This window comes from Hypanus sabinus, chromosome X1 (assembly GCF_030144855.1).
Source record: "Hypanus sabinus isolate sHypSab1 chromosome X1, sHypSab1.hap1, whole genome shotgun sequence".
NCBI lineage: Eukaryota > Metazoa > Chordata > Chondrichthyes > Myliobatiformes > Dasyatidae > Hypanus > Hypanus sabinus.
Genome location: NC_082738.1, coordinates 15,924,111 through 15,949,797, shown reverse-complemented (window position 1 = coordinate 15,949,797; position 25,687 = coordinate 15,924,111). Strand labels below are relative to the sequence as shown.

At 40.6% G+C, this 25,687-nt stretch overlaps 1 protein-coding gene across 4 annotated transcripts in view; it reads right to left on the bottom strand.

The window, feature by feature from the left end:
• Positions 1–1,996: 1,996 nt before the first annotated feature.
• Positions 1,997–25,687, bottom strand: part of erbb3a (erb-b2 receptor tyrosine kinase 3a) — a 144,241-nt gene continuing 120,550 nt past the window's right edge. For all 4 annotated transcript variants that reach the window (XM_059955914.1, XM_059955913.1, XM_059955916.1 and 1 more), the window contains 7 exons: positions 25,113–25,188; positions 20,008–20,154; positions 16,810–16,907; positions 15,409–15,570; positions 13,546–13,608; positions 6,604–6,889; positions 1,997–5,600 (listed from right to left, as the gene is read on the bottom strand). In XM_059955914.1, the coding sequence (XP_059811897.1) occupies positions 5,308–5,600; positions 6,604–6,889; positions 13,546–13,608; positions 15,409–15,570; positions 16,810–16,907; positions 20,008–20,154; positions 25,113–25,188 (1,125 nt within the window). In that variant the 3' untranslated portion in view covers positions 1,997–5,307. The remainder of the gene's footprint in view (positions 5,601–6,603; positions 6,890–13,545; positions 13,609–15,408; positions 15,571–16,809; positions 16,908–20,007; positions 20,155–25,112; positions 25,189–25,687) is intronic.

Genomic DNA, 25,687 nt, shown 5'->3' with positions numbered 1-25,687 from the left:
GTTGCCTTCTTAAAAGTGTTCCTTCTGCAGCAGCAATTGCCTCTCAGCTTTGGATAGGCTCTCCTCTTTTCTTGGGCCTTTGGGTGTTGGGGCATAGATGATTGTGAAAGCTCTGAAGAATATTACATTGTGGTTATCACTGAGGTTTGCATCTCCTGTACTCTTGTTTATCTCCAGCTTTCAGTTGCTGGTTGAGCTTTTCTTTAAGCTTCAGGTATAGTGGAGCCATTAAAATGTAATGCACAAATGTTCTTGACATGCAGAGAGTGAGCTATAAGCACAATGTAGTTTGCTTCCTGACCATCATCCATAAACTTCTTCAATCATGTCTGCTACTTTGAAGTCTGAAGCATGTAGCTGAGCCCTGAAAATGTCACCAGAAATACCTGTCCAGTCACTTGGCCATCAGTCTTTGCTTTCTGCCCCTGTGCCAGTTTGTATTCAACTTCTTGGGGTCCCTTACACTGTATACTGATTCTTGTCCTTAGAAATGTAATCAAGTTAGTTATACATGGCCTTCCGCCAATAAACCCACACTTGATTAATGTGCCTTTCTAAAGCATGATCTCACACTGTTTCTGATCTCAGCTCTGTCAAGGTCAGGGGGAAAAAAACTGCTTTCAATCCTTTTGGTTATACAGTCGCCTCTATTAGCAGTGCAAGTGGATGTATGAATGTAATATCATCCCCTCAAAACTAATCAATAAGCTCTAAGACCTTGGCCTCAATACCTCCATGTGTAACTAAATCCTCTACTTCCAGTCAGTTTGGATTGGTAAAAGCATCTCCACGATCTCCATCAGCACCGTGCGCCACAAGGCTGTGCGATGAGCCCCCTGCTCTACTCACACCATGCTCATGACTATTAGACTAGCTCCACAAGCCATACTGAAGTCGTTGGCTGAATCAAAGGTGGTGATTTGATCAGCACAGAGGAGGGAGAAATCTGGCCGGATGGTAGCACAGCAACAACCTCTCACCAAAACCAAACCAAAGAGCTGATTGTTGACTACAGGAGGAGGAAACCGGAAGGCCCTGTCTGTATTAGAGGTGGAGATGGTCAGCAACTTTAAATTCCTTAGCATTATCGTTTCAGAGCATCTGTTCCGGGTCCACCACACAAGCACAATTACAAAGAAAGCACAGCAACGCCTCTCCTAGAAGTCTGCAAAGATTCGGCGTGTCATCCAAAACTTCGACAAACCTCTATAGATGTGTGTGGAGAGTATACCAACTGGCTGCATCACAGCCTAGGATGGAAACACCCATCCCTTGAACAGAAAAGCCTACTAAACGACTGGATATGGCCCAGTCCATCACAGGTAAAGCCCTCCCCACCACTGAGCACATCTACACGGAGTGTTGGCACAGGAAAGCAGCCTCCATCATCAGGAACCCCTCCCCATCCAGGTCGTGCTCTCTTCTCACTGCTGCCATCAGGAAGTTGGTACAGGAGCCTCAGGACTCACACCACCAGGTTCAGGTACAGTTATTACCCCTCAACCATCAGTCTCCTGAACAAAGGGGATAAGTTCACTTGCCCCATCACTGAACTGTTTCCACAACCTATGGGCTCACTTTCAAAGACTCTTCATTTCATATTTGTGATGTTTATTATTTATTTTCAAATACTTATTTTTGTATTGCAGTTTGTTGTCTTTTTCATGCTGGTTGAAAGCCCAAGTTGGTGCAGGTTTTATTGATTCTGTTCTGGTTATTATTCTATTATGGATTTATTGAGTATGCCCACAAGAAAGTGAATCTCAGGGTTGTATATGGTGACATATATGTACTTTAATAATAAATTTACTTTTTCAACTGCAAAGGCAAAATGTGGTTAAGGGGAACCTTGCAAAATGGAGCAAAGGGCTTAATCAGTGCAGTGATTATGTTTCCACCTTTCAAAACACTCCTACACTGCAGAGTCAAGAGAAGATGAGCAAAAGTAAATTCTTTATGTGGCTTTCTGTTTAAGAGCTGCCAATCTCAAGGTGAATGCATTTTTGTACAAATATTTATTTAAATTTTACACAATGTACAGCTTCCAACAAAATCCCCAAGATTCCATAAAAACAGCATTAATTACACAATAGCAGTTAAGAAACTATACATTAAGCAATATCTAATAGCATCTCCCCTATTTTACACAACAATCATTTCTGTTTTTAATACTCAGCAAGTCTTCGGTCATAAGCTCATACTTCGTAAAACAGAAACACATTAATTCTGATAAATCTTTAAAAAATAAAAAAATTAGAAGTTTAACTTTACCACTGTTTTCTTCATTCCAGTCAACATAAAATATTAAGCACTGTAGTCTCAGAAAAATGAAAGTATGTCAGTCCTGTAGGTATTAGAATTTGAGTACTATGAGACAATTGATTGGTTTGAAGTAATCATGGGGTTAATTCTACATGAAACACCCCTCTGAAACTTGTTACAGTACTCAAGCAGCAACAAAGTCAATGCATTCTTTTCAAAAAGAAGTTAGTTTCCCTTCTCTAATTTTCTTCTGCTCTGAAGGCCCAGCCTGTCTTGGGGTACAGACCCAGTTGCCCTTTATTAATATTTCTTTTTTGTGAGAGTATGAAATATCAGTGCACTGATTGGTGATGATCAGAGAGATGCTGGGCTGAGGACAGGCTCCAAGGTCTTTAGCAGCAAGGGCAAGGTGGGAAGGTAGCAATCATTATCAAAGAAAAGGCACCAACCTGGAGGAAGCTGGATACTTTAAAACTCTCCAGCTGCAGCTAGGTAAGGTCGGCCTTAAAGTGAAAGAATGCTTAACCTTCCATTTAAGACCTGCTTTGGTGAGTCAGTCTTGCACAGTATAATTTGGGATTTTAGCACTCTTTGATGCAGCATGGTGTACAAGCATGTTGCATTGTGCAAAGAATTTCTAGGCCACATGACTTGACTTGCATATACGCCCCCCCCCCATTACTCCATATATCTGTCCTCACACATGAAAAGTAGAGATATGAATGGGTTGCTGAGGGATTCAAGCTCCTGTTAACCTGTCCCTTGATCCCTCAACCAACAGTAAGCACTTTTGGGAAAGGATGGGAGAAGAAATGGTTAACAATGGGGTTTCTTTGCTGGATGAAGGCACATTTTGTAAAAACGCTAAGTCATGCAGACCACAAGAGCTAAATCTGAGTTAGCTGGTTTCAGCAAGGACACCAGCAGTCTGAACTAGCAAGTGAAGAAGGACACAGTGCTTATCAGTACTTATCTCTATCGGAGGACAACCTCTTCCTGACACCTGTCTTTCCCGACATCCAACTGTGCTGGCACAAGACAAGAACAGCATAAACTGTAGAATTCCATAATTAATTACCCCTTTTACACGTAAACATTAGTGTATATACCAGAGGAAACCATATCCCAAAGCATGAACAAAAAGGGATAAATGTAAATACATATAAAATTATATCAAACCAACAGATATAAACTAAATTTGATCACTGAATTTTTCAGGGAATCTATATCAAGTAACACCAAAAGGAATCTGACATTGGCTCATAAATTCATCATTGCTGCTTCATTTGAGAAAAGCAAGAAAACAAAATACAGTATAGAACTCAATTTGTGAAATACCCACAATAGGTCCTCAGATCAATACCGTGTGATCTTTTGCACCCATCAGAGTTAATTAGTCAAAGCACTGATCACACATTATTATGTTCAAGTATCCCGGCTCGACATTTATATACAGATAAAAACAAAGAAGTCCTCTCACAACATTTTGTTGCGCTATCATTGCAAAAGCATGTTTTGTTTGCTGACGGGATGGGGAAATAGAGGTAGCGAAGCCACTGTGCATGGTGACTTATATATAGTTACACGGTGCTCAAATAAAAGCACATCCGATTTTTCCAAAGTGAACTTCAAAAAGAACAAAAGAATTACAAAATCTATTGACATTTTTAGAGATCAAGGTAAGCAACTGAAGATGTGGATTTGAACTTCTGCCTACTCTTGATGTACCATAAAATGGTGTCTGAATAACCCGTGCATTTACTTTGTGGTCAGTTAGGCTAATGTTTGGTTCATCATTACTAAAAGCACCATAACTCTTAGCAAATCTTGCAAAAGAACCTTTTCTTCTGGATTCTATGGTCCCAGATCTTGCTTCACTTCTAGCATTCTTCACCCTTCAGAATATTTTATTCTAATGTTTGTTTGAAACTTTCCTGTAAAAACACTCCTCCTTCCAGCATTTTTATGGCAAATGAAAAGGCCAAGTCTATTTTATTCAGAAACTATCCTGACTGGTGGTTGAGCAAACTACTGGAGACTGTTGAGAAAATCCTTCTTTCTATCCCAACCCTGTTCATAGTTTTTGGCATGGGTTATGTCCCTCTCTGTCCCCGAACAACCTCCCGATATTTCTCTCTCCCCCACCAGACATATGGTAGTGCCTCAGCCAAGTTTTTCTAACTCTCCTCTGTGAATGGTGATAATCAAAGGTGACAAAATTATATTTCAGATGGGAATACTTTAAAACATCAGAAGACAATTACAGAAATAAGAATGTTGATGCCCAAGTTCTAGACATTAACCTCTTACCATAATCTTTTAGCTGCCTTAAAAAATAACTTGTTATCATTCCCTATTCAGGCCAGTCCATTTTCAAGTGTTTTGTACAAGAGCAAAATCTTGTGAAGGAGACATAAAATTATACTTCATTCTGCACACTTTCACTGCTGGTCCTTTTTCCTTGTTCATTAACACAGTGACCAGTGGCAATTCTTCAGCTATAGAACAATACACTGTTGGGATCAATATTCCAAAGATGTAGTCCATAAAGACAACAGTTTTTGCACTCCAAGTTTGCTGTTTTGCCTAGTCTGCCTCATTCCCCAAATATCTTGCATGTCCATACTAAAACTACACGTGCTGCAGGGTGCCGTGTCATTAATGACTATTATCGAGGTCAGGGATTGTTTCCAATTGAGATATCTAGATTCTTCTTGCATTCTGCTTTGAAGGAACAACACAAAACAGGTCCTGTTGAATAGGTAAGGCTTTAAACTTCCCCTCCCTCTTTTGTATTGTGCATTAATGGCAGGAGATGAGAATGCTTCATTCACGTGTGTTTCTACAATACGTATTTATCACAACTGGCACAAATTGGATGATGCACACAAAGACATCAATCTCTCCAGTTCGACTGTCAGTCTTCTGATTTTGAAATCTAGTCACCCATCCTCACCACACCCCAACCCTTCCAAAGTTCAGAAATCAACTCTTTGCTTGTTGTTGAGTTGCCAGTTATCTAGACTGAACCGTGAAGTTGATGCTCTATGTCCTTTTTATTTCTGACTTTGCTGGCAGACTGTTGTGCCAGTAGTCTGGGTTATCAAAAGCATGAATGTCACCCTCAGTAACAAACACACTACTGTCATCCAGGTATTCTGGGTTTTGCACAACATTCACACAGCCATTGAGGTAGGCTCGTTTGTTCATGTACTCGTATTCCTGGTGATCACTTGGTTTTGAGTCCGATTCTTTCCGATTCTCAGGTAGCTGTGTAGTGTTCACTTCACTGGCTTTAGTGTTTAAGGGACCTACATCATTAGCAGGTTTCAGGTTTTCTGCAAGCAAAGCATAAACACTTGTAAATAACTAGAAAATAACAAGATGTTGTGAGATTTTTGCTTTCTTTGCTTCTTAGCTTTAAGTCCTACTTGTATTGAGTCTAATTCTTGACTCAGGCAGTCCTAATAGAGAGGCAGTACAACCAAGCATCATTGCGTATTGCTCCATTATTTATATCTTGCTGTCTCTCTCTCTCTCTCTCTCTCTCTCTCTCTCTCTCTCTCTCTCCCTCACACACACACATATTTTATCTGGTCATTACCAGGTTTGGGACAACATAAGTAACTCACAACAGACGAGAGTGAATGGCCTGAATGGCCTAATTCAGCTGCTATATCTTACGGTCTTATGAAACTGGGACTTGCCTTTTCTGGGGCCCTATTAGATTGGATATGGTTGCACTTACCACTTCCACCATTAGATGGGGCTACAATGCTCCAGAATGACTTCATGCAGCATATGTGAAATATAATTGAACAATGGATCAAGTTTATGCCTGTATAATACTTCTTTCTATTCTGGAGGTACATTGCAGCCAATAAATTCCTTCAACCCAAAGTGACTATTATTATCTAGGCAAATATAACAGCCAATTTGCATGGCATGATCCCACAATTAGAAAATTAGGTAGTTAACCTGTTCCTGGTACTGTTGGTCAAGATATTGTTAAGTTTAAGTCTTGCTCTTCTAAAAATGCTATGGGATCTTTAGCACCCCTAAGATTAAGCAGACAAAGCCTTTGTTTAACTTCTGAGCCTAGAGACGTTTTTCCAAAGAGCACTCAGTCACTACTGAAGTACTGGAAGAGATTGTTAGCATTGATTATATACTGGGGTTGAATTCAAACATAGAAATGCACAAATCATACTGAATTTATTTGGGTAAGTTAGTTAGATTTATGAGAAGTTTAATATTTTCAAGAACCTGTACAACTGTAATTCATTTTTACTTTTGTAATCAGAATCTGAGCAGAGAGTTCAAAGTGAATTTGTTCCTTACCAGTTGTAGTGCTTTTTTGTTCTGGCATTACATATCCGTTAATATCCACCTCTGCTTCATCAGATGGGGAGATCATCATGTTCGTGCCATTGGAGAAACGTGCACTGCTGTCTCGAGAGCGGTGGCCACGGAGCTGCAGCGTTCCGTTCAAAGAAATCTCTTCGTAGAGATCCAGCGAGGATGCTGTCCCTCGACCCTCTGATGACTCCGAGATAGTCCGAGTCGTGGATTCATTCCGCATTCTCAGTGAGCGCTTTGATCCCAGGTCTCCATTCTTCATTCCAGTCTTAAAGATGAAAAGGACACTTTGTTATAAGACACAGTACATAGTAAATTTTCTAATTGTGGGATCATGCCATGCAAATTGGCTGTTATATTTGCCTAGATAATAATAGTCACTGTTCCTCTTACAGGAATTTATCAAAAGTAAGTACTCCGTGAGCACACAGTCATGTTTGTCATGTTTATTGGGTTTTTTTGTAACTCCCTCAGGTCCTCAATTCTAGTGGAGGACACTGGCTGAGGAGATCTGTTCAGACTACCATTGGCCTCGTGTTATTAAAACAAAAATGTAGTATATAACCCTGTATTCCCTTTCTCGCCAAAGTAATATTCTCTCATACTCTTCTTTCTCTCTTTTCTTTCTTCTATACAGTTCTTCCTGAACCATCTGATAATCGGTTCAAGCACTTCCACTATTGTAGCTTACTTGGATCCAATTGGTTACAATTGGCACTGAAGTTGCACTTTCAAGATCTCTTTCTGTGTCCCCATTGCGGAATTAACTCATGCAGAGTATCTGGAGTATCTGGGTAGAGTCCCTAATTCCAACTCAATGAATTATCTGACTGAAGCAGAAGGAAAAATGGACAGCTAACTGATCATGGCTGCCTTTATGGGCCAGAAAAGCATTGTATACCCAATAAAATGAGCTTGCTCACAAGAAGTGAGTACCATGTTCAGTCAATTCAATATGCTAATTTTGGATTAGTGGCTTGATTTTGTGCTAGATCGCAGTATAAGTCAATTGAGGACTGGAAGCAGCTAATGTTGTGCCTTCGTTAAAGAAAGGCTGCAAAGATAAGGCAGGGAACTACAGGCCAGTGAGTTAAATATATAAGAAAGTTACTGGAAGGAAGTCTGTGGAACAGGATTTACCAGCATATGGAAGGGCAAGGACTGATTTGGGATAGTCAGCGTAGCTTTATGTGTGTGAAATCATGTCTCACAGATTTGTTTTTTTGAAGAGGTGACCAAGAGGACTAACAGGGCCAAGGCAGTAGATGTGGTCCACATGGAGTACAGACCCCTACCAAGATGCTATCCTGAAGGGTCTCAGCAGCAAGTAAAAAATAAAAAAAAGGAATGTTAGAGTTTCATTGTAATGATTCATATGCTCAAAGCAGTGCATCAGGAATTTGGATATTGTAGACAGTCTGCATGATCAGTTAGCCCTACCATCTGAGCTTCTGACAAGGTTCCAGATGGTAGGCTGGTCTGGAAAGTTTGATCACATGGAATCCAGGCTGACTGCCAATTTGGATACAGAATTGGCTTGGTGACAGGAGGCAGAGGGTGAAAGTGGAGAGTTGTTTTTCAGATTGGAAACCTGTGCCACAGGAATTGGTGCTGTTATTTGTCATCTATATTAATAATTTAGATGACAATGTTTTTAAACATGTTTAGTAAGTTTGCAGACACCAAAATTGATGGGGAAGTGGATAATGAAAAGGGTTATATAAGTTTACAACAGGATCTAAGACCTATTTGGGAACTGGGCAAAGGATTGGCAAATAGAATTTAACTCAGACAAGTGTAAGGTGTTGCATTTTGGTCACTTAAGCTAGGGCAGGTCTTACACAGTAGATCATCAGGCCCTTGAAAGTGTTGTAGAAGTGAGTGAGCAATAAGTACAGATACACAATTCCCTAAAAGTTGAGTCATAGGTAGACAGGATGATGAAGAAGATGTTCAACATGCTTGCCTTTATTAGTCAGGGCATTGAGATGTCACGCTGGAGCTGTACAACACATTGGTGGGACTGCACTTGCACTGTATGCAGTTCTGTTGATTGGATCTAGGGAGGATGTCATTAAGCTGGAAAGGGTACAGAAACATTTCACGTGTTCTGTAAGGAGAAACTGGGTAGGCTGGGACTTCTTCCCCTGGAGCTTAGGAGGCTAAGGAGTGACCTCATCAAGTCAAGTTAAGAGTCAAGATTGTTTGTCAGTTTTCAGTATATGAGTGTAAAGGAGAACAAAATGATTGTTACTCCAAATCTGATGCAGTATTAAAAAAAATCAGATGATCCTTCTTTTTTTAAAAATGTATTTGCTTTACTGCCTGATTTAAATGAATGTATGCTGATAATGGGCGGGGATTTTAACTGTTGCTTAAATCCTTTGATTGACAAGATGTTCAACCAATCAACGACTTCCAAAGCTCTCTGCATCACTTATTAACTTATCTTTGATCGATTTTGGATTGATCGAATTATGGTGAATGGTCACAGTTTTTTCCCCTCAGGGTAGGTGAGTCTAAAACTAGGGGGCATAGGTAAATAAGAGGGAATAAGATTTGAAAGGGATATGAGGAGCAACATTCTCACACAGGTTGGTGAGGGTATGGAACAAGCTCCCAGAGGAAGCTGTAGAGATGGATACAATTAGTCCCAACGAAGACAGCATGTGATATTGGACCTGATATTAGGGAAGGATTCAGGGCAGGTGACAGATGTGTGTGTAGGAGAACACTTTGCATCTAGTGAACCACAATGCCATTAGTTGCAAAGTAAATATACTAAAAGGTAGATCTGGTCTGTGAATTGAAATTGCAAATTGGAGAAAGGCCAATTTTGATGGTACCAGAAAGGATTTGGCAAGTGTGGATTGGGACAGGCTGTTTTCTGGCAATGGTGTACTTGATAGGTGGGAGGCCTTCAAAAGTGAAATTTTGAAAGTTCAATGCTTGTATGTGCCTGTCAGAATAAAAGTAGGGAACTTTCGTTTCCAAGAGATATTGAGGCCCCGGTTAAGAGAAAAAAAAGAGGTGCTTATGGAGGACAAGAAATGCAAGAGGACACTTAAAAAAGAAATCAGGAAAGCTAACTAGCAGACAAGGTGAAGGAGAATCCCAAGGTATTCTATGGATCTGTTAAGGGCTAAGGGATTGTAAGGGACAAAGTTGGTCCTCTGCAAGATCAGAATGGTAATCCATGGGTGAAGCCAAAACAGCTGGAGAGGTCTTAAGTAGTTTTTTTGCATCTGTATTTACTCGGGAGATGGACACAGAGTCTATAGAAGTGAGGCAAAACAGCATCAACTTCATGCACCCTGTACAGATTACAGTTCACTATCCTGAGGCTAATCAGGGTGGATAGATCCCCAGGGTGTGACAAAGTGTTCCCTCCGACCCCATGGGTGGCAAGTGCAGAAATTGCAGGGCCCTAGCAGCGATATTTAAATCATCCTTAGCAACAGGGGAAGTACCAGAGGTTTGGAGGAAAGCCAATGTTGTTCTGCAGTTTAATAAAGGCTCTTTATTAAACCAGGAAATTATTAAACCAGAAACCAGGAAATTATAGGCCAGTGAGTCTGATATCAGTTGTGGGAAACTTATTGGAAGGTATTCTAAGAGACCGGATATGTAAGACCATAAGATATAGGAGCAGAATTAGGCCATTTGGCACATTGACTCTGCTCCGCTATTTCATCATGGCTGATCCAATTTTCCTCTCAGCCCCATCTCCTGCCTTCTCCACATCTCCCTCCATGTCCTGAACAATCAACAATCTATCAACTTTTGCCTTAAATATAAAGACTTGGCTCCACAGCTGCTTGTGGCAAAGAATTCCACAGATTCACTACTCTCTGGCTAAAGAAATTTCTCATCATCTCTGTTCTAAAAGGACTTCGCTCTATTCTAAGGCCGTGTCCTCCAGTCTTAGACTCCCCCACCATAGGAAACATCCTCTCCACATCCACTCTATCAAGGCCTTTCACCATTCAATATGTTTCAATGTCACCCCTCATTCTTCTAAATTCCAATGAGCAGAGGCCCAGAGCCGTCAAACACTCTTCATATGACAAGCCATTCAATACTGGAATCATTTTCATGCACATCCTTTGAACCCTCTCCAGTTTCAGCACATCCTTTCTAAGATAACGGGTCCAAAATTGCTCACAGTATTCCAAGTGAGGCCCCAGCAGTGATTTATAAAGTTTCAAAATTACATCTTTACTTTTATATTCTAGTCCTCTTGAAATGAATGCTAACCTCGTATTTGCCTTCATCAACCTGCAAATTAACCTTTAGGGAATCCTGCATACAGACTCCCAGGTGCCTTTGCACCTCAGTTTTTTGAATTTTCTCTCCATTTGGAAAATATTCAATCCTTTCATTTCTTCTACCAACATGCATGACCATAGACTTCCTGACATTGTATTCCATCTGCCATTTCTTTGCCCATTCTCCTCATCTGATTAAATCCTTTTGTAGCCTCTCTAATTCCTCAAAACTACTTGCTCCTCCACCTATCTTAATATCGTCTGTAAGCTTTGCAATAAAGCCATCAATTCCATCATTCAAATCATTGACATATAATGTAAAAAGAATCAGTCCCTATGCAGATAACTGTGGGACACCATTATTCATCGGCAGCCAGTCAAAAAAGGCTCCCTCTACTCCCACCCTTTGCCTCCTGCAAGTCAGCCACTGCTTTATCCATGCTAGAATCTTTCCTTTAATACAATGGGCTCATAGTTTGTTAAGCAGCTTCATGTGTAAAATATAAGTATTTGGATAGACATGGACTGATTAAGGATAGTCAGCATGACTTCATGTGTGGTAGGTAATTTCTAACCAATCTTAAAGAGTTTTACGAGGAAGTTACCAGGAAAGTTGATGAAGGCAAGGCAGTGGATGTTGTCAACATGGACTTTAGCAGGACATTTGATAAGGTCCCACATGTGAGGTTGGTCAAGAATGTTCAGTCGCTTAACATTCAAGAAGAGGTAGTAAATTGGATTCAATATTGACTTTGTGGGAGAAGGCAGTGAATGATAGTAGAGGGTTGCCTCTCTGACAGGAGGCCTCTGACTAGTGAAGTGCTGCAGGGATCAGTGCTGGGTCCATTGTTGTTTATCATCTATATCAATGATTTGGATGATAATGTGGTTAACTGGATCAGCAAATTTGCAGATGTCACCAAGATTGAGGGTGTAGTGGACAGTAAGGAAGGCTATCGTGGCTTGCAGAGGGATGTGCATCAGCTGGAAAAATGGGCTGAAAAATGGAGATTGGAATTTAATGCAGACAAGTGTGAACTGTTGCACTTCAGTAGGACCAACCAGAGTAGGTCTTACACAGTGAACGACAGGACACGGAGGTAGAACAAACGTATTTGAGAATACAGGTACATAATTCGTTGAAAATGGCGTTGAAAGCTTTTGGCACATTGGCCTTCATAAATCAAAGTATTGAGTATAAGAGATAGGATGTCATGTTGAAGCTGTATAAGACCTAATTTGTGAGATCCAATTTGGAGTATTGTGTGCAGTTTTGGTCACCTACCTACACAAAAGATGTAAACAAGGTTGAAAGAGTACAGGGAAAATTTACAAGGATGTTGCCGGGTCTGGAGGACCTGATTTATAAGGAAAGATTGAATAGGTTAGGACTGTCTTGTTTTTAGGAAGTAGAAGATTGAGAGGAGATTTGATAGAGGAATACAAAATTATGAGGGGTATAGGTAGGGTAAATACAAGCAAGGTTTTTTTAATTGAGGGTGGGTGGGACTACAACCAAACGTCATGGGTTAATAGTGAAAAGTGAAAAATTTAAGGGGAACGTGAGAGGAAAATTCTTCATGCAGAGGGTCCTGGGAGTGTGGGATGAGCTGCCAGCACAAGTTGTGCAGGCAGTGCTCAATTTCAACATTTAAGAGAAGTTTGGAGAGGCACATAGGTGGTAAGTATATGGAGGGCCATTGGGAATAGGCAGTTTCAACGGCTTCTGCATGAACTAGATGGGCCGAAGAGCCTGATTCTGTGCTTTACTTTTCTATGACTCTATAATTACACTGTATAGAGGACATTTAGACAGGTATATAGATAGGAAAGGTTAAGAGGGATATAGGTCAAACGTGAAAATGGGACTAATTCAAGGAGACAACTTTGCCAGCATGGATGAGTTGGGCCAAAGGGCCTATTTTTATACACAGAAAAAGGAATTTAGTCAACAAAACTAGAATATTACTTGTTGCATAACTTTTGTATTAGTTAACAATTACATTAGCTACAATAAATATTCAAAAAATCAGGGCCCCTTGAGAAGATCCATTATTGAACTCTCAATTCGGACATAAAGTTCTAAAAGGTGTGGGGACCCTTTCTTGAATATTTTCAGAATTCCCAGCCAAACTAAAGGTTCGTCCCTTCTTCCTTTCCTCTGCACATAACTCCCTGACTCTCAGCATTCTCCAGTAAAATTCTACGAACTCTGACGTGTAAGCATACAACAGTTTATGTGTTAGGAAAATACACCTTCTCTATACCAATGCAGCTCTGTGGGGATAAAGGTTCTGTTTAACCCTTTTTGCTAATGCAATGATGGCTTGGAGATGGGGATTGGGAGGGGCAGGTCGGGGCAGGGAGGCAACCAAAGCATGATTGTACAATGGGTGCATCTCTTTCAGATGTGAATTGTACATTTTTTATGTACTGCACAAACCTCCTTTGTACTATGCTTTCTTGATTTAAAAAACCAATAAAAATATTGCTGAGAAAAAAAAAATCAGGGCCAAGATCTTCAAAATTTGTCCTTTAAAATACCAAGGCCGAGAATATTCTAATTATTTTTATTCATATTCTTGCACTCTCAAAAAATACATATACTTTTGCTGCTTTTGTCAGAACCTCCAAATAGATCTTAACTTGTACTTACCTGCCGAGAGCCATCTGAACCAATCCCGTTCATTGGCATATATCCTGTAGGTAAACTGTTGCTCTGCAAAAGAAACAAAAATTATATTTGGAAGGGTACTTAATAAGAATTGTCCAGTCAGTCCAGAGCCCATTTGAGATAGTCGTAGACAAATGCTTAGTATCTTTAAATCTATCTGTTATTTTGTGTAGAAAAAATTGTAAAGAAAGTTATTTTGGATTTCTGTGTAAGGGGTTTGTACATAACTAACTCAAGGTGTGTTTAATGGACCAGGATCACAGACAGCTGAGCTTTAGAATAGCAAACAAAACATTTGCATGTAGTCTCTTCCCCTGCCTCTCCATTCCTCATTTGAAGTCCTTATTTAAATGACCAGTTGTTCACATTGTTTGCATGCAACTTGACCAAAGAGCAAGGGGCACAAGTTTGGCCAGGTGGATTCAGAATTGGCTTGCCTGCAGAAAGCAGAGGGTCATGGTGGTGAGAGTACATTTGAATTGGAGGGTTGTGACTAGTGGTGTCCCACAAGGATCGGTTCTGGGACCCCTACTTTTCGTGATTTTTATTAACTGGATCTGGGGGTGGAAGGGTGGGTTGGCAAGTTTGGAGACGACACAGAGGTTGGTGGTGTTGTGGATAGTGTAGAGGATTGTTTTAGATTGCAGAGAGACACTGATAGGATGCAGAAGTGGGCTGAGAAGTGGCAGATGGAGTTCAACCCGGAAAAGTGTGAGGTGGTACACTTTGGAAGGACAAACTCCAAGGCAGAGTACAAAGTAAATGGCAGGATACTTGGAAGTGTGGAGGAGCAAAGGGATCTGGGGGTACATTTCCACAGATCCCTGAAAGTTGCCTCACAGGTAGATAGGGTAGTTAAAGCTTATGAAGTGTTAGCTTTCATAAGTCGAGGGATAGAGTTTAAGAGTCATGGGGTAATGATGCAGCTCTATAAAACTCTAGTTAGGCCACACTTGGGAGTACTGTGTCCAGTTCTGGTCGCCTCTCTATAGGAAGGATGTGGAAGCATTGGAAAGGGTACAGAGGAGATTTACCAGGATGCTGCCTGGTTTAGAGAGTATGGATTATGATCAGAGATTAAGGGAGCTAGGGCTTTACTCTTTGGAGAGAAGGAGGATGAGAGGAGACATGATAGAGGTGTACAAGATATTAAGAGGAATAGATAGAGTGGACAGCCAGCGCCTCTTCCCTTAGGGCACCACTGCTCAGTACAAGAGGACATGGCTTTAAGGTAAGGGGCGGGAAGTTCAAGGTGGATATTAGAGGAAGGTTTTTCACTCAGAGAGTGGTTGGTGCGTGGAATGCACTGCCTGAGTCAGTGGTGGAGATAGATACACTAGTGAAGTTTAAGAGACTACTAGACAGGTATATGGAGGAATTTAAGGTGAAGGGTTATATGGGAGGCAGGGTTTGAGGGTCGGCACAACATTTTGGGCTGAAGGGCCTGTAATGTTCTGTACTATTCTAGATGTTCTATTACTCTGATCCCAGTTAAGGTCATCCTCTAACTGGAATGTCAAGTTTAGGGTCCTTCTGATCTCTAACAAGTTGATCATTTACCCCACCAAAACATAAGGGATTCTGCTGCTTCTCGAAATATGCTCAGAGAAATCCACTTACAATTCTGCACTCTAGGTAGCTGGTCAATTCAAGGGAAATTAAGAATAGGCAATAAAAGCTTGGTCTTATCAATGATGTCCCCACATCATATGAATTTTTAAAAAAATCAAAGCTGACATTTTGGAACTTCCTAATGCAATCAATATTTAGGAGAGATGGAAGGGAACTAACTACCCTTCCCCCAAATAATCTGTTCTTGGCACATTTATTTTTGCTATTTCATACCCTGGTCGATTCAGTCCTCAGTCGTACTCCACCAGATGGTGGGTTATCCAGTGTGGTTCCTATCACATCCTCTTCCAGCTCATTATAATCCACGAGGTCCTCGTCGTATTCATGCAGGGCCCTTTGGTCACTGACATATGTATTATTGGCCCTCTCATCACGCTGAAGAAAGATGCAGAAAGGTTATGGATACAGCTGGCATGTTGTTGAGATATAATTAAGTAGGTAGTGATGCAGTTAAATTATCAAAATATAGCACATTTAATAAAATATTCCATCTTAGTTGCTAAAATCAAAATATTGAAGAAACAAATAATCTATAATACTTCTAGGTTTAATTAATGCCATTTTTATAAAAGGCTGGAAATGGCTCATCCATTAAGTTGCATCTGATCACTATTTGAGCACTGTTCTATCTGTGGGACATTCTAAAAATCTCTTGAACCTTGACTATGTGTACAACTGAAAGCAATATTTTTACAATTTAACATAGGTGAATCTAAGGAGTCAGTGACACATCAAGGTAAACCAGTGCTGTAACTTGGGGTAGGACATCTGATAGAGAATGGTGAGAGTGTAGACCTTGCTACCATAGAGTGTGATTGAGGCAAATGGCATACTGTGCAAAAATCTTGGGCACATATACAGGTAAATTGCTCTGGAGCCTAAACATTTTGTAGTGTACTGTAGTAAGATATTGCACTGTACTGCTGCAAAAAAAAAAACAACAAATTTCATGACACACAGAAGTGATAATAAATCTGATTCTGATCCGGGTCTCTATTGTGGGCTGAGAGTGGGAAGGGGGCGGAGAGGGAATCATGGTTGGGAAAAGGGGAAGGGAGAGGGGAGGGAGTGGGAAGCACCAGAGAGACATTCTGTGATGATCAATAAACCAATTGTTTGGAATCAAATGACCTTGACTGGTGTCTCGGGGCTGGGCGTATCTGCACCCGTACCACTCCCCGTCCCTGGCACTCCTTCTCTGCCACCTGTCCCACACCCATCACACAGCGTTCCACCCTCGCCATTCCCAATGTCCTTTGCTCCTGCCAGATTTACAAACTCACTTTCCGCTCCACATTGACAAATACAGAGCTGTGCAAAAGTCTTAGGCGCCCAAGCTGTATGTATGTACTTAAGACTTTTGCTCACTACTGTAGATAGACTAATAATGAAATGAGATTAGAAGACATTGCTGACAGTTGTTAGAGGAGGAAAGGTTCCAGTGGAATAGAAAAAATCTCATTGGATCAAAGGGCTTGTCCCCATGTTCTGTACTCAATGTAATTCAATTAACTAATTCTATTTTTGAGCTCCTCAAATTTAACATTTTTATATCAGTTGGCAGACTGTTCGCAAACAATTTCAGCATCTTCAAGAGGCACCGCAAGAACATACCTCAAGAACCAAATATCTATCTGGATCCCGGGCCATTCGAGAAAATTCTGCACCAAGTTCTTTGAATGTAGGACGACTGTCTTCGTCAATCATCCAGCCTATTTTAGAAAAATGAAGACAGTGACATTTTGTTGCACTGCAATTACATATTAGTGAAAAGGGCAGAAGAAAGGGAATGGGGCATGGGAAACAGATTTCCACTTGTGATTAATTCAGGAAGTCAGCAGTCTTTATCAACATTTTGTCAAAAGTCTGAAGGTTTGTACAAGCATCTAAAGGGAGAGGGAAAAGACACATGGCCATGGAGTTTTACTCAAGACCTTTTGAAATCCACCTGTCTTCTGTTAAGGACATTCACATGAAGATGGATGAGCCGTGATGTATCCAAATTATAAAATCATATAACCATATAACAATTACAGAACGGAAACAGGCCATCTCAACCCTTCTAGTCCATGCCGACACTTACACTCACCTAGTCCCACTGGCCCGCACTCAGCCCATAACCCTCCATTCCTTTCCTGTCCATATACCTATCTAATTTTACTTTAAATGACAATACTGAACCTGCCTCTACCACTTCTACTGGAAGCTCATTCCACACAGCTACCGCTCTCTGAGTAAAGAAATTCCCCCTCGTGTTACCCTTAAACTTTTGCTCCCTAACTCTCAAATCATGTCTTGCCAAATCCTGCCAACATTCAATGCTTTGGACAATGTAACCTTTTTAAAGACCTTTATGCATGTTGAATACATGTTATTGCAGTAATTTTTTTTGCCTTCTGTTCAAAGTACATTTATTATCAAAGTATGTATACTGTACACGGCCTTGAGATTTGTCTTCCTACAGGCAGCCACTAAACAAAGAAGCTCATTAAAAAACCCACACAACAAAGACTGTCAAACATGAAAAAAAGAACAAATTGTGCAAACAATAAAAAAAGCAAATAAATAACACACAGAACATGAACTGCAGAGTCCCTGAACGCGAGTCTGCAGCCACGGAGGTGAGTGAAGCTGGAAACTACAGCTGACAGTAATTGTAACAAATCTTACTGAAGCACGTCATAATCTGGTCCATATGCTTTCACGTTTGGATTTTGTCACTGATGTTTGAATGTGAGTGTCAATGCTGATGAGTGAAATAATAATTCATTTAACGTTCACTGATAATAAGTCAAGTACATCAATCATTTAAATCTTTTAGCCGACAGCACTCTGGAATTCCCTCCCTAAACGTCTATTTCTCTTTCTTCTTGACAAATGCCCTTTCAAAACAATCTGTTTGACCATGCTTTCAGTCATGTGCTTGTTTGTCCCCTTTTGTAATTCAATGTGAGACTCTCTTTGATAATTAGTTAGCTTTATTCTAACTAATTACAGACTTTATAGAAGCCAAGAACTGATGCTGTTAAAGAGGCTGTACATTGCAAGTTGCATTATATTCTGTGCACCTTAAAGTGACATTTCACAATCTACAATACATTTGTGACTCTGTATACACCAATATTGTTCCAATATGATATTCTGTACCCTAGTTCTATTTTAAGAATGTGTCTATTGATACTATTCCTACGGTACTGATTAAGTAGATTGCTTGTAATTGGCATTAGCTAGTTTTCTACACTGGATCTTGTTTACACAGGAGCTTTAGGTCCCACAAACCAGGTTCAGGAACAGTTATTCCCCTTCAACCATCACGCTCCTGAACCAGGTTGGATAACTTCACCCACCTCAATGCCGAACAAAATCTATAACCTACAGATTCACTTTCAAGGCCTCCACAACTCATGTTCTTAGTATGATTTATTATTATTGTTGTATTTGCACAGGTTGTCTCCTTTCGCACCCTGTTTTTTTCATTGATTCTATTGTATTTCTTTGTTTTACTGTGAATGCCACAAGAAAATGAATCTCAGGGTTGTATAGTATGATGCATACACACTTCGATGATAAATTTACTTAGAACTTTCTTTTCTGTCTGTTCCAATGTCCTTCATTTCACTGCATCTTGGAATCGGGATATGGGAGATGAGGGTAACAGGAAATGTCTTCCATCGAGCCGCCACTTATTTAATTTTCTGGGGAGTGATAGTGTACATTAAATGCGTTCACATGAATTTGAATGGTTGCTGAGTACTTCCGCATCATATCCCATGTTAACCCTGGTGAGACTGGGGATCACTTTCCTGACATCCTGTCCAGACAACAGCAGGATATAAAAATTTAAACTAAATGCAGCAGGTTGGCAATTTCCTTTGATAAACAAAACCAGAAATGATGAACACAGCTACTGTACTTTCCATAAAATGATCTGCCCCTGGGTTTTCCTTTACCCTGAAACAATTTTTATTGTGAAACAATGTCAGAGCAGTGTTTGTAACAATCAGGAATTAATGGTTACAGAACTGCCTAAATACCACTCTGCTCTTCAGAGGGTGTTGATTTCATCCAGTTGTCTGAATTGACAGAAAATCTTGGAATCTGTGCTGTGAAAGTTAGGGACAGAGGAAAAAGAGGAGTTCATTCACCACTTTCATGCTGCTTTTCCGCACAATAAGATCAAAGTTGCCATGTAACCTTGCTTCATTTCTCATTAGGGCAGCATGGTAGCATAGCGGCTAGCACGAAGTTTTACAGTACAGGAGACTGGAGTTCAATTCCCGCTGCTGTCTGTAAGGAGTTTGTACGTTCTCCCTGTGACCGCGTGGGTTTCCTCCGGCTGCTCCGGTTTCCTCCCACAGTCCAAAGGCACACTGATTGATAAGTTAATTGATCACTGTAAATTGTCCCATGATTGGGCTAGGGTTAAATCAAGGGTTGCTGGGAGGCATGGCTCGAAGGACTGGAAGGCTTATTCCGTGCTGGATCGCAATAAATAAATAAATAAATAACATCTTTGTTAGCTAGCAAAATAAAATCTATCAGTCTTGGATTTAAGATTAACATCTGAACTAATATCAATTTTTATTTATGGAAGAGCGGTCTAAACCAACATTATTCTGCATATACAGTAGAAGTGTTTCTTAGTCATCCTCAGAAGGTCAAGCTGTAACCACTAGCCCACGTCCACCCACCTCTAGTTTCAGCCTCTCAAACCATGCATTCTCTTTAATGTCTGGGAAACGTCAATCAAGCAATCCCTTAATCCTTCTAAAATCCATCAAGTAAAATGCTTATTTGTAGTCATGTACTTACATTTCACCATCACCATGTAAACATCAATGGTACAGATATGAGGCTGTGGTAAGCGTTCACCTTTCTCCAACAGACCAGGGATCTCACGAACAGCAATGTCCTCATATGGTTTACTGCCAAATGTCATCAGCTCCCATATGGTGACACCTGTGAAGACCACACAATATTTCAAATCAGTTAATTCCTATAGCCACAGACAAAAGAGTTTAAAGTCACTTCCATGGCAATGTGCACAAAGCTGAACATATAAGCTTAAAATTGCTGTTGGCACAACTGAAGGTTCAATTGAGAATTACTTGGGCTTCTGAGCATTTCAAAGGAAATGTCTTCACTCAGAAGACTCCTGAGTGGTATATGAAAAGATTTGCTTTTGTGCAGGCAGAATGAATCAGCCGTTTATGCAAAGAAGCAATAAACTTCATAACAGGCTGTGAACTGCTTTTAGAAGCCATTCATTTGTGCTGGGTGGCTGAAATTCAGTATTCATTCTAAGTAATTGAGGGCTACAGATGAAGAATAACCAATTTTACTGATTGAGCGCAAAGAAGCCCAATTAGAAAGACTCAAGGAGGAAAACCCTGAATGGGATTCCTGGCCATTCCTCTCTCCCTTTACCCTTCCATCTTGGCGCTGTAGACATGGGAAACGGTGTCAATACAGGCCGCAGTCCTGGGCCCAGAAGAGGTGAAAACAGACCAACAAGAAGATGGCAGAGTTCCAGGGATGTGATCTCATGTGCACAAGTACAAGAAAGCACATCTGCGAACAACATTCCTCATAGATTGCTGGAAGGTGCTAAACAGTTGGACATGATGAGCTGGGAGGAGAAAATTAAACCACAATAAAAGCAGGACAAAATAGGTTTTATCTGAAAAGAAATGCTTAGGAGATATGCAACATTTACAGTTGGGATTGCATAAGAAACGTATGCAGGATAGCATTACAAAGACTTTTCACATATCCTCATCACATCAGTGTACCTAAATTACTCTCCCGTGTATTATTGATACGTCATACATCACCAATACGAAAGGATGAGAGCAACGGGAGGCGGTCCCTGACAGCTTATGTCATCGCCTGTGTCCAAGGTTGGGGGTTATTGTAGGAATGGCAGTCAACACACAAAGATGTGTGCCTTGCATTATAATGTTAATGTCCTACAACACTGCACTGAGTGACAGTCACAGAGACACCAAACTATAGCAGCATCATAACAGTGTATTGCACTGAATGTCATGGTTGAAAGTGAATATTGAGCAAGCCGATCCTTACAGACCTCAGAAGAGGTACCATGTAAGGTCTCGGTCCAGTGCCACATTCAATCCATAAACATCTCCAAACACGGGATCGTAAGCAGGTTGAATGAATCAACCACAACAACAGCCATCCTGAGAGAATCAGGCACTAGGTTCTCAGTTCACAAGATCTCTGGCTTCCCAACAGCGTGTTCCTGCAACAATGCAATTAGCTTGCACATTTACTTCAAGAACTTGTAGTTTCTGGTATATCTGAAACCTGTGTAGTGTGAAATTACATTCACACTGACCAAAAGAAGAGGCTTGCATTTCTATTGCGCTTTTCATCACCCCAAGATATCCCAAAGCATTTAGCAGACAACTAAGTCATCTTGTGTTGCTATAACTGTAATGTTATTTAATGCAATTTGCGCATGGCAAACACCTACAAATTGCAATACAACAATGATCTAGACTGCTGTTTTTTTCCCAGAAGCTGAGGGCCAGTGCTAGCCAGCAACTCCCCTGGCCCCTTGAAAATAGAGCCAAGGGATCTCTTGTATCCATTTGAGAAGCAGGTGGATGTTTGGTTTGACAGCTCAAGTGTGAGTGCAGCACTCTCACAGTATTGCACCTTTGTGTCAACCTATGGGTGCCACGGTAGCGTAGCGGTTAGCATGATGCTATCACAGCTTGGGGCATCCTGGAGTTCGGAGTTCAATTCCAGCGCCATTCTGTAACGAGTCTCTGTACATCCTCCCTGTGACATGCCTGGGGTTTCTCCGGGTCCTCCAGTTACTTTCCACAGTCCCAGGTAGATGGTAAATTGTCCCATGATAAGGTTAGGGTTAAGCCGGGTTTGTCGGGAGTTGCTGGGGTGGTGTGGCTGCCAGAAGGGCCTACTCAATGCTGTGTCACCCAATAAATAAAATAAACTTTGATTTTGCAACTACATAAAACATGAAATAAATTAACAGTGACATTGGTGCTTATATTTATTTATAATCATTTGGAACACTGGCAAAAGCTAGGAAAGGATGGGAATAGGTTTCCTATGAGGAAATTGCGGGACTCTGTTGAAAGTGCTGGTTTTGCTTTAGTCAAGCTGCAGTACAGATCACAGCCTTAAGAAATGGCACACTCCGGAATCAATTTTAAATGCGCGCCTGAAGCACTGGTTCTACTCACTGCATTATGAGTTAGTATCAAATACACTGTAACTTGCACTTGCTGCCCCACTATGGCTTAGCCAGCCCACTCTTCACCTGTTTGGCAAGCTTTCTTTACAGTATGGAGAAGCAAACAAATGTGTTGAAGTTGACACTTGTCCATCAATCGCCAGGGTGGAGTGTGTTGTACTGTGATTTTATTAATGATTCTGATTGTAACACAAGAATATTTGTGCCCGCAATCAATTTTAGTATATAGTTGTTGCAGAACTGTTTTAAGATACATCCTCGGATGCATGGAAGTGCAGGATGGGGTTGGTGCCAGAGGGCCAACACTTGGCAAATGCAGTTTGATGTCTTTAATTGCAGAGGAATAATGGAAAAGATAACACTGTGCCATTTGCTTCAGGAAAGAAATTTGGAAATCCTTACAATAAAATCCTCAAGATTTCACACCAGTTTCTCACTGGGATAATGAAAATAATGAGATGTTTGATAGTGTAATCGAGGGAATGGTGTGCAGGTCACAAGAAGTTACCTGGTAATATGCAGATTGCTCCCAAGAGCCACCCCTTTCCTTTTTCCCATTCAAATGATTGTATGAAAATAAAGGAATAGCCTTAACATCTAAGAGTAGGCATTGTGATGATTAGGGAAGCGCTGAATGCTCTATGGCGCCATGGAGATTTTCTACTGTATTTCCAAAGAGCACAATATTGTGTACAAGAATAGAAACAACAATACATACCCTGTTGAATAACTTCCAATCACAGCTTTTGAGCAGCAAATAACAAATAGGCACCAACATTTCTAAATTTCTATTCAGTAATAGTCTGATATCATGAATGCTCGGTTTAAGCCAACAGCAATTTCCAGCCTATATCTTCATCTTCTCTCACATATTTTATCATAGATATAATTATGGTAATTTGTGTACACATCAGTAATGTCAGACCCCTCCCCCCATGAAGTGCAAAGATGTATTCCAGTTACTTGGGGCTTCAGTTGTTCTTATTACTGTGGGAGAACTTCACTCTATGTCTTTCTCAAATACAGATGCTCAGGAACTAACCATTGGAAGATCTCAATGATAGTCACAAAGGTGGAATGATTCCCTAGGTAGACAGAAATGAACCATCTACAACTGGTATCCAGTAACATTTCCAAGATCTACAGATTGCTAAACTGCCTCAAACTGGATGTCAATAGGCTTTTAATTTCAATTTGTATAAACGTCTTAGACAAGTTGGTAGAGAGATTCAATCACAATGATCTTAATGAAAAAAATATCTCTGGTCTTCTAGGTGTTATAGTAACTTCTTTGCTCACCATCTCCAAGTCGCATCCATCCATCTTAAGTGAGATTCCACAGTATACTGTACATGGTGCAGCTTGATCACTATCTTGCACAATGGCTGAATACCTTATGACCCATTCTCTATCATAATGATTTACAAATCCCTTGCCTGATCCATCTGTGTCAATATTTTCCGATTTTTCTTGTAATGCCTTTGATTATTTTGTATTGCTAAAGTTTACTCTAAGTTATGCTTTTCTTGTGATCGCAAAACCCTGTTGGACATTGATGTGGAACGCTGCAAGTCTGGTTACTTGGTTTATCAGCGAGGACTTGGCCTCAAGCTGAGGTATCACCTGTTTGCAGCCGTCCAGGAGGGGGACACTGGAGTCGGTGCCGGGGGCATCAGAGCTGCCCTCAGTGTTCACTCGGCAGAGGACAAGCTATGTTGTGTTCGGCAGCAAACTGTTGCAGCGTTCATGGACTCAGAGACTTGGACTGTGTTCTTTTTTTGTGTGACTGTCTTGTTTGTGCTCTGCACATTGTGCAGATGGCGGGGGAGCTGCGTTGCATCAGTCATAGTAAGGATTAGGCCTTGGGCCATGGTGTTGCCTGTTTCAGGCCATCCAGGGAAGTTGGTGAGGCCCTCCAGTGTTTGCTTGGCAAAAGACAAGTTATATTGTGTTCAACTGGGACTCAGGGACTTGGACTATTTCTTTCTGTGTGACTATTTTACTGCTGCCTTATATGTGCCTTGTGCTGTGTGTCACTGTTAGTACTGTGTTTTGCACCTTGGCCCCAGAGGAACAGTTTTGTTCATTTGTTTTCATGGATATTCATGTATGGTTGAATAACAATTAAACTTGAACTTGTTAAAGAACATCAGGCAAACGTTGCCTGCCAAAACAATGTTCCCTGGGGGTTTGTGCCTATTACTTCCATCTAATTAACTACCCTGCTATTTTTCTATCATCTCCTGATTGAACTAAAGTGACCAACATGCTGTCTCAGATCATCTATGAAAAAGACAAAAGATTATCTTAACATGGAGCCCTTTCATCCACCCCTTACACACTTTGTGCTTGCCTTTACATAGATCCTTTAGTTCAAATCGACCAACTAAAGTTTGATGGCAAGTCTTTTTTCTTAGGACACTATGATAAAGGTTCTACTGAAGTTGAAGCAAGCTGCATTCTGCCATAATATTTCTGCTCCCTCAGGAAACTCGATTAAATTATTTGGGACTTTTACTAAAGTCCATACTCCCTTTTCATCATCTCCACCAGATTCTTGCCTCACTGCAGAAATTAGGTTATTTTTGCATCAGTTTTGTTTAAGAATTCAAAAATGCAGCACTGCACCTTTTAGAATAAAACAAAATGCTTCTGTAAGTATATGACTCACCGTAACTCCACACATCACTTTGGTGGGTGTATCTTCTAAAGTGGATGCTCTCTAGTGCCATCCATTTAATGGGCATCTACAGCAGGCAACAGACAGACAGACACTCAACAACAAAGCAACAACAGGGTGGGGCAATTTTTATAACAATGGACACTGATGTTTGTCTTTATGGCTCTAGGCACCGGCAGCACACAGCAGCTCAGCCATTTTCTAATTCACAGTTCACAGTGGTTTTCGGTTCAGTAAAATGACCAGGCAGAATCCAGGGAGCCTTGAATCACATGAAGTTTCTATGAATGGGAACTTTTAAAAAAATTACACACAAGACTAATTTACAAGCCCAGTAGGCGGCACGTGGCCTTGTGTTTTTTGTAATATGGTGATGAGGCACATAAGTATGTTTCATTAAAAAAAAATCTGTAAAGAATATATACCAAACTTCTGATCCTTGCAAGCATTGAATCCCTCAAATAATACGGAAACATTTCAGATCTTGGATCAGTTTATCAGAGGTTGTTGTATCTGTTTTCGTTGGTTATCATGTGATCTAGCTTGCTCAGTTAATTCATCTCCTG